The sequence below is a fragment of the Megalops cyprinoides genome, chromosome 19, assembly GCF_013368585.1.
Source record: "Megalops cyprinoides isolate fMegCyp1 chromosome 19, fMegCyp1.pri, whole genome shotgun sequence".
NCBI lineage: Eukaryota > Metazoa > Chordata > Actinopteri > Elopiformes > Megalopidae > Megalops > Megalops cyprinoides.
In genome coordinates, this window is record NC_050601.1 from 355,001 (window position 1) to 365,000 (window position 10,000).

At 46.6% G+C, this 10,000-nt stretch overlaps 1 protein-coding gene across 3 annotated transcripts in view; it reads left to right on the plus strand.

Moving 5' to 3' along the window:
• The window catches only part of pde4a (phosphodiesterase 4A, cAMP-specific), a 34,435-nt gene that overhangs the window by 21,949 nt on the left and 2,486 nt on the right, over window positions 1-10,000 (plus strand). For 2 of the 3 annotated variants that reach the window (XM_036552171.1, XM_036552173.1), the window contains 6 exons: window positions 4,444-4,537; window positions 5,058-5,233; window positions 6,180-6,278; window positions 6,628-6,792; window positions 8,477-8,576; window positions 9,040-9,194. In XM_036552171.1, the coding sequence (XP_036408064.1) occupies window positions 4,444-4,537; window positions 5,058-5,233; window positions 6,180-6,278; window positions 6,628-6,792; window positions 8,477-8,576; window positions 9,040-9,194 (789 nt within the window). The remainder of the gene's footprint in view (window positions 1-4,443; window positions 4,538-5,057; window positions 5,234-6,179; window positions 6,279-6,627; window positions 6,793-8,476; window positions 8,577-9,039; window positions 9,195-10,000) is intronic. The other variant, XM_036552172.1, reaches the window with a different exon arrangement.

Genomic DNA, 10,000 nt, shown 5'->3' on the forward strand with positions numbered 1-10,000 from the left:
AATGAGGTTGTGAGTGAGTGAGTGAGTGTGTGAGTGAGGGTGTGAGCGAGTGAGTGAGTGAGGGTGTGAGCGAGTGAGTGAGTGAGGTTGTGAGTGAGTGAGTAAGTGAGTGAGGGTGTGAGTGAGTGAGTGAGTGAGTGAATGAATGATTGAGCGAGTGAGTGAGTGAGGGTGTGAGCGAGTGAGTGAGTGAGGTTGTGAGTGAGTGAATGAGTGAGGGTGCGTGTGTGTGTTTGTGAAGGTATGTGTAGGTGTTTCATGCAGGTCTGTGGCTCTGTGGAGTTCTCTTTGTGACCTGTCAGCTCTTGCTTTTTGGGATCAGAGGTTAGAGATCACGCAGTGTGCTGTGCAAATGTTGTTACGGTCATTAAGGTTGTGCAAATATATCTCCATGGTAGAAGGGGCTTGTTGAAGAAGCTTTTGGTGCTACACACATGCTGTCCCCGGTGTCAGAGCGTCAGCAGGTGATCCCTGTGTGTCCTGAACAGTAATCTCCTGTGTTCCACTAACCCATGTTCTCCTGAACCGTAGAGTCTACTGTAATATGCTCCATAAAACTATGCTGTATTCTAGTTTTGGAACCGTGTTTCAAACCTGGCTGTCCTTAACCATTTCTTTAGAGAACCATACTCCACTACAATGTGTTGTCTTGATTCAACGCTCCAGCTGCTGCTAATCTTTACCTGAACCTCCTACACCCTCTTCGGTGACCTCTCACCCCTGGGTGTTCACCACAAAAGTCCCTGAATGCTTCCATTGCATCAAACAACAGCAACAATAGCTCTGGTTATAAGAGAATGCTCAGACATTTACATTTACATTTATTCATTTGGAAGACACTTCAAGTGAGGCAGAGTGCAACACAAACATATGTTGTCAGTCTGCAGTCATGTGGGCTCTCTGCTGTCTTCTGATCCAATTGTTTTTGAGAACCTGGAAATGAATGTTTCTGATCATGGACTGGAGACAGCTTTCCTCATCTTTGAGCTGATCTCTGTCCTTATCACTACAATGGTGCCCCCTGCTGGCTGTGGCCAGCTTACTGCTGACCCATTCCCACCAGACTCTCAGCGAATGTTACCATAAGATGCATTATGAAAGAAGATACAATTTATGGTGGGGGGTTGGGGGAATGACAAGCTTTGCTCCGGCAGGACTTTGCTGTACGCTGTCCTGTCGTCCTCGTTTTAGCCGAGGTTGACTGAGCTCAGGGAAGTATTCCTCACTGTATTTGCTGGTGTGTGCTTGTGGTGTCAGCAGCATCCTCACACTGTGCAGCTCACTGTGTTTCATCTGTAAATGAGCTTTCATTCTCGGATCATTGCATGACATACAGATAATTGTGGCTCTGTGTCACAGGGGCTCAGTGTCACAGGGACTCGGTGATGCAGGGACTCGGTGTCACTGGGACTTGGTGTCAGTGTGACAGGGACTCGGTGATGCAGGGACTCAGTGTCACAGGGACTCGGTGATGCAGGGGCTCAGTGTCACAGGGACTCGTGATGCAGGGACTCAGTGTCACAGGGACTCGTGATGCAGGGACTCAGTGTCACAGGGACTCGGTGATGCAGGAACTTGGTGATGCAGGGACTCAGTGTCACAGGGACTTGGTGTCAGTGGGACTCGGTGATGCAGGGACTCAGTGTCACAGGGACTCGGTGATGCAGGGACTCAGTGTCACAGGGACTCGGTGATGCAGGGACTCAGTGTCACAGGGACTCGGTGATGCAGGGAATCGGTGTCACAGGGACTCGGTGATGCAGGGACTCAGTGTCACAGGGACTTGGTGTCAGTGGGACTCGGTGATGCAGGGGCTCAGTGTCACAGGGGCTCTGTGTCAGTGTCACAGGGACTCGGTGATGCAGGGGCTCAGTGTCACAGGGACTCGGTGATGCAGGGACTCAGTGTCACAGGGACTCGGTGATGCAGGGGCTCAGTGTCACAGGGACTCGGTGATGCAGGGACTCAGTGTCACAGGGACTCGGTGATGCAGGGAATCGGTGTCACAGGGACTTGGTGTCAGTGTCACAGGGACTCAGTGATGCAGGGGCTCAGTGTCACAGGGGCTCTGTGTCAGTGTCACAGGGACTCGGTGATGCAGGGGCTCAGTGTCACAGGGACTCGGTGATGCAGGGGCTCAGTGTCACAGGGACTCGGTGATGCAGGGACTCAGTGTCACAGGGACTTGGTGTCAGTGGGACTCGGTGATGCAGGGGCTCAGTGTCACATGGGCTCTGTGTCAGTGTCACAGGGACTCGGTGATGCAGGGACTCAGTGTCACAGGGACTCGGTGATGCAGGGAATCGGTGTCACAGGGACTCGGTGATGCAGGGGCTCAGTGTCACAGGGACTCGGTGATGCAGGGACTCAGTGTCACAGGGACTCGGTGATGCAGGGACTCAGTGTCACAGGGACTCGGTGATGCAGGGACTCAGTGTCACAGGGACTCGGTGATGCAGGGACTCAGTGTCACAGGGACTCGGTGATGCAGGGAATCGGTGTCACAGGGAGCATCAAAGAGCATTAGGATGGAATTTAAGGGTGTGCACAGATGAAGCATCTCCTGCAGTCTGTGTCAGAGTTACAGAGAAAAGCAGAGTCTCTTGATCTTTTGTTCTGTGTGTCACATGTGGTAAAGTAAGCAGACTGGAATTAGCACTTCAGCTGATAATGAGTTAAACAGCTGGACACGTATTCATGTTCTAAACAACTCTGCTTTAACAACAATTGAGAAATTTAAAATCAGCTTTAAAACATACAGGTATGGGATGTGGCGATGCTGGGCCAGGGTACCAGCCATTTTTGTTGCTGTGCAGTCTGGTGAAACAGGCCCTGCTGCGGACTTCCTGCTCACCCTTCCATCTTTCAGCTTTGCGTCATGTTCAGTGGAACTCTGAAAATCACACATTTTAGGCTGTATGCTGTATGGCCTTGGATATGTCCAGATTAATACACTGTGGGGTCAGTTTGATTTTAGTTTGTGAAGATGTAAAAAACAGTGGATAAATGGTAGTTACACTAGCAGTAGACACATGCTCGTCACACAAATCTAGCTAAGCACTGTTTTCAGGAGCAGCAGATAAATGAGTGAAGGGTCAGGGTTAGGGGTTAGGGTTAGCGTTAGGGTTAGGGGTTAGAGTTTGGGGTTAGTGTTAGGGTTAGGGTTTGGGATTAGCGTTAGGGTTAGGGTTTGGGGTTTGGGGTTTGGGGTTATGGGTTAGCGTTAGGGTTAGGGTTTGGGATTAGGGTTAGGGTTTGGGTTTGGGATTAGCGTTAGGGTTAGGGTTTGGGGTTATGGGTTAGCGTTAGGGTTAGGATTTGGGGTTAGGGTTAGGGTTAGGGTTAGGGTCCCTCCATGCTTGTACTGATGCAGAGGGGACGACTGGCCTGGACTGTGTAGCAGAACTTTCTTTTGGAAATGAGGAAGGGCTCTTTTTCAGTATCTAAATTTTGCCTCAAAAGTTCCTCCCACAAAACAAAGTGATGCAGTGATGCTTCTCCTGAGCAACCTTCCTTCTTCCTTCCGTTTCTTTTTCCCTGTGAAATCAGAGAGTGCTCTGAACTAATGAACATTTGAAAGTTTATTAGACACGTTCCCATAGTTCCACATGTTAAGCGATAATTTTAAGATAATAGCAAATTTTAGCCTCAAGCCTTTTAATATCTTTTTTTTGGCCTGTAATAATTTATTGAATTTATTTATAATTTCTGTTATAATTTATCAATTAGAATCTGCATATTGCTTCAAGATAATCTTAGTTCTGATATGAATGTAAATAGTAGATTTAAAAATTTAAATTGTAGTCCATTTATTAAGTCAAGGATGACATCATCCTTTTCATTTTAATGTTTGAGGAAAACCTGTTCCGTTCCTGACACTGAGTAAGCATGAACAGTAATTGTAGCATTTATATTTGAAGTTCATAATACATGTCATAACTGCTGCCTGTGTTGGATGAGGCTACAGTATGGGTTTTATTGCTCTTTTACTCAGAAAATACAAAAATGATCAAAAAACATACTGAGCTTTTCCTTTACAGCATTAAAGCTGCATTTGTGTGTTTTGGGTAGAATGTATGTAGTGTTTTTGGGAAAGTGTTTTAAATCCTGAAGCTCTGAAGTAGAGTGAAGAGGTGTGACCTTGGAAAAGGTCACAGACTCCTCATTCCCTGTCATCCAGTCAGCTGTCTCTTCCAGCATGCCTCAGGGCCTACTTTGAGGATTCAGTTGCTGGGGAAACCATATTTGTTGCCATGGAAATGATTCTATGTGAATGGATTGGTCAGTATTCCAGAGACTGAAGGTTTCTCTCTAGGCAGCTCTGTGTGTGTGTATGGAGTGTGTGTATGTGTGTGTCTAACTGTCAGCCAGGCTCAGAGACCCCCTTGGAGAAGAAGAACAGTGAGCAGTGTATGTGTGTGTTCTCTCTCTGTCCCACTGCAGTTTAAGAGGATGCTAACCCGGGAGCTCTCTCACCTGTCTGAGATGAGCCGCTCCGGAAACCAGGTGTCAGAGTACATTTCCAGCACCTTCCTGGGTGAGTGCACATGTACACCTGCACCCAGTCAAACCCAATACAATGGCTGCATTTCATAGCGGCGTAGCTAACAGGTGTGTGTGTGTGTGTGTGTGTGTGTGTGTGTGTGTGAGTGTATTTGTGTGTGTGTGTGTGCGCGTGTGCGCGTGTATGTATGTGTGTGTGTGTATGTGTGTCCGCGTGTATGTATGTGTGTGTGTGTGTGTGTGTGTGTGTGTGCGTGTGTGTGTGTGTGTGTGTGTGTGTGTGTGTGTGTGTGCGCGTGTGCACGTGTATGTATGTGTGTGTGTGTATGTGTGTGTGTGTGTGTGTGTGTCCGCGTGTATGTATGTGTGTGTGTGTGTGTGTGTGTGTGCGTGCGCGCATGTATGTATGTGTGTGTGTGTGTGTGTGTGTGTGCGCGTGTATGTGTGTGTGTGTGTGTGTGTGTGTGTGTGCGCGTGTGTATGTATGTGTGTGTGTGTGTGTGTGTGTGTGTGTGTGTGTGTGTGTGTGTGTGTGTGTGTGTGCGGCTCCTCAGAGAAGCAGAGCGAGGTGGAGATCCCGTCCCCACCGCAGAAGAAGCAGCAGCACAGTTATGTGAGGAAGCTGCCGCACCGATCCAGCCTGAGCTCCACGCTGCCGCACCGATCCAGCCTGAGCTCCACGCTGCCGCGATTCGGAGTGCAGACAGGACGGGAGGAGGCCCTGGGAAGGGTACTATGAGAGGCCGTTTAGGGCGAAATCATTGAAACACTCGCACGTTAACATCTCACTTGTGCATGCATACGAAAGACTTAACATCCACACAGACTACCTGGGCATGTAAACGATATAGTTGCACATACATAAGCACACTACTTGTTCATATGATAGGCTACAGTTGCACACACACTACACACTTGCGCATCCATTCACCTGTACACACACGCTATTTGTACTTAACACTGAGTGGTTGTGCGCATGTATGTGGGTGTGTGAACCAGACAGTTTCCAATGCGCCCGGCAGTCGATTCATTGTAACAGGAAGGCACACTCATGGCGCGAAGAGCAACGTTAAGGTCCGTTTGGAAACTAGCTGCACACCGTGGTGGACAACAACGTTATACTGCACTGTCTCTGTACTTTTATATTTGCACTGCGTCAAGCTGTTTCAGATTACTGTTATTTATATTGTACATACAGCCATCTGTACTAATATTGTCTATACTGTACATACAACCCTTATATATACACTTCTCTTTCCAACTCTGTTCACTTCACCCCCCTTTGTATAACACATTAATATATTATACATATTTAATAATCTGTATATATGTTGCTCTCCACTGACAATAGCATTGTATGTACTGTAAGATACAGCATCATTTATATTGGAGTAACTACTCTTAACCGCATTTTCTGTAAATAATACTATTCTTTTGCACTTCTGGTTAGATGCTAACTGCATTTCATTGGCTTTGTACCTGTACTCTGCACAATGGCAATAACGTTGAATCAAATCTAATATGCACACACACACACTCTCTCACACACACACATACACACTCACGCATGCACACATGCACACACACACACTCTCTCACACACACACACACACACTCACGCATGCACACATGCACACACACACTCCTGAATGCAGGCTGCTGTGTCTCCCCCATAGGAGCTGGATGACTTGAATAAGTGGGGCCTTAATATTTTCCGTGTTGCTGAGTTCGCAAACAACAGACCTCTCAGCTGCATCATGTTTACCATATTCCAGGTGACTGTGTGTGTGTGTGTGTGTGTGTGTGTGTGGTGTCTATGTGTGTGTTAGTATAAATTAATTAGTGTGAGTTAGCTTGAGTGTGAATTAGTATGAGGTAGGTTGAGTGAGTTAGTATGAGTTAATTTGAGTGAGTGAGTTAGTGTGAGACAGTGTGAGCTAGTTAGTGTGTGGTAGTTAGTGTGAGTTAGTTTAAATGAGTTAATCAGTGTGAGTTAGTGTGGGGTAGTTAGTGTGAGTTAGTGTGGGGTAGTTAGTGTGAGGTAGTGTGGGGTAGTTAGTGTGAGTTAGTGTGGGGTAGTTAGTGTGAGGTAGTTTAATTTTCTGTATGCGGCTGTGTGGGCAGGAGAGAGACCTGCTGAAGACCTTCCAGATCCCGGCGGACACCTTTATCACCTATGCCATGACCCTGGAGGACAATTACCATAGCAACGTGGCATACCACAACAGCCTGCATGCTGCTGACGTCACACAGTCCACACATGTGCTCCTGTCCACGCCAGCGCTGAATGTGAGTATGCATCTTGCTAACTACACTCGCAAGCATCACGCTAACTGCGCTTGCTAACATCACACTAACTACATCCGCTAACATCACGCTAACTACACTAACACTAACTACACCTGCTAAAATCACGCTAACTACACTGACACTAACTACACCCACTAACATCACGCTAACTACACTAATGCTAACTACACTTGCTAACATCACGCTAACTACACCAACACTAACTACATGCGCTAGCATTACGTTAACTACACTAACTACACTAGCCAAATCCATGCTAACTACACTAACACTAACTACAGCTAGGGCCGCATTAAGCCTCCCCGGGGCCCAGGGTTAACACACCTCCTGGGGCCTTTTTTCCATGATTTTCAACCGGAAAACTAAAACCCAAGTAGCAAAACACGTTATTTGAACCAAAACCAACATCTGATTTGGGTTGTATTTTGGTGTTCAACAAAAACAGACGTGTAAACTACGTCCACCAAATGTGTTTGTTGACACCAGTGGAAGGAACCCAATACGAAATGTTTCTTAAACGTTCCAATCAGCTGTTAAACACAACATTTAAAAAGGAATGCATCTGACACTGGTTCCAACGTTAAACAAAGGTGTTGATTTGGTGTCAATTTACAGCAACCGTGGAATAACTGACGTGACACGTTCTAAACGTTGTGTTAAACACAACATTAAATAATGAACATATCTGAAACCTATTTCTAACGTTTAACAGTGGTGCTTATGTGGTGTGGTTTTAGACAGAATACCTACGTGTTAAAAACGTTTCATAAACGTGTTTACCACATGTTGTCACGATTCGGGTTGTCAGAATTGCAGACTGAATCTTTAACTCTTTCGCACACAACTTTTTTATGCTATGTAGCGCTCCTGTTACGTTACATGGTTCGTTGTGTTTTCATTAGCGTTATTAAGCTTCTCATAGTTTTCAGTTAGCATTTGGTAAATAATGGTAAATAATGTGGTTTTTGTTAGAATAATACTTGAGAATTGCAAGTTACTGTGGCTACCCCACATACCTACAACAGACTGAAGACGAAATAAGTCTGAATCAATGCAAGTGCCAAAGAACCTTTTATCATGTTTTCTAATAGCCTCGTGATACATCGCTGTGAAGTGACTAGCCTACAAACTCCACTCTCACTGACACTGACGATTAGCTGTTGCGACAGGACAATGTAGGCTACTCTATATTTGGGAAACTGAACCAAAATGTTCAGTATACAATCAAAACCCCATTCAAGAATTCAACGTAATCTGCTGTTCCCGGGGCCCCCTAGTGGCCGGGTGCCTGGGCTGCAGCCCATGTTGCCCAATAGGTTAACATGGCCCTGACTACAGCACCAACACACACTAACTACACAACAAACATACCAACATCAGGCTAACAAGGCACTGAATGCACCAATATAAGCCAACTGCACATGGAGTATGCCAGCTCTGAGGTGACAACTCATTGAATAGAATAACCAACTCAGCTCTGTGTAACCAACAGAGCTAATTAGACACTGAGGTAACACAAACGCTGAACTGAGTAGACAACACATACAAAAAACAAGCAACACAATGTCTCCCCTGTTGTTACCTGAAAAAAGTAGCAAAAGAAATGTATCATGATTACAACAGGAAGAAGTGGCAGTTTCTGCTCTTTCTCTCTGTCTGTCAGGCTGTTTTCACTGACCTGGAGATTCTGGCCACACTGTTTGCCACTGCCATTCATGATGTGGATCATCCAGGGGTGTCAAATCAGTTCCTCATCAACACCAGTGAGTCTCTACAGACTTCCCCACACATCACCCTGCAACACAGGCACACCGGAGAGTCCTCCCTCTCCAGACTGGAGTAACAGAACTGACACCAGCGTATCAGAGCTGACACCAGTGTAACGGAGATGACACCAGCATATCAGAGCTGACACCAGGGTATCAGAGCTGACACCAGCGTAACGGAGATGACACCAGCGTATCAGAGCTGACACCAGGGTATCAGAGCTGACACCGGCGTAACGGAGATGACACCAGGGTATCAGAGCTGACACCAGTGTAACGGAGATGGCACCAGCATAACGGAGATGGCACCAGCGTATCAGAGCTGACACCAGCGTATCAGAGCTGACACCAGCGTATCAGAGCTGACAGTAGTGTAACAGAGCTGACACCAGTGTAACAGAGCTGACATTTAACACACAGTTGTGAGGTGTTCCTGGTTGGGTTGCCATCTCTTCCTCAGACTCAGAGTTGGCATTGATGTATAATGATGAGTCGGTCCTGGAGAACCACCACCTGGCTGTGGGCTTTAAACTGCTGCATGAAGAAAACTGCGACATCTTCCAGAACCTGAGCAAGAGGCAGAGACAGAGCCTGCGCAGGATGGTCATTGATATGGTGAGCACCTGTCAATCACGCTGACCCTCCAGTGGGTCACAGTCTCCGCCCACCACACTGACTGTGAGCTACTGCGTCACAACAGGAGGGTTTGGCCTAGCACAGGTTTTTAGGAACATTTGATGCCTTGGTAAAGGGTGTCATTTCATCACTCTTTGTTGCTATATGAAAATTGATGCTCCTCTCAGACTTGATGCCTGTCTGTACTGGTCCCTCAGTGGTGGAATGAGGGTCAGGACAGCGGAATCACTGGCCATCTTGCAACGCAGGCTGAAGACCCACGTCTTCAGACTGAATCTCACTTCCACCTCAATCCCCACCCCCTAACACCTGCTACGTGTATTACTTGTTCCTTATTTTACCTGTAGTGTTGCGATGTGTTATAGATGCTGTCACCTAGTGACTGTGTGATGTATGGTAGAGTATGTGCTTGACTTCCCTTAGTTTCCTAGGTTGTCTGGTCTGGTTTCAGATAACTTGTGGTCATGCTTGAATGGTGTTGTACTCACACTGATTGGGAGCATTACTCTGGTCTGCCACTGTTTTTCATTTAACTTGGATGGATGCACTTCTGTTCTCTTGTGCTGGAAGTGGCTCTGGATAAGAGCATTTGCTAAATGAATGTAATGTAATGTGATGTAGTTTCCCAACACAGGATAAAGCTGCCGGGCCGGTGAGCAATCATTGAATTTAGACAGGAAAAGTGACTTACAGCGCTGCACATTCATGGTCAGACTGTGGAGAGAGCAGATGCTTTTAAGTTTCTTGGAACAATCAGATCAGATCCACATTTTGTTGTGCTTGCA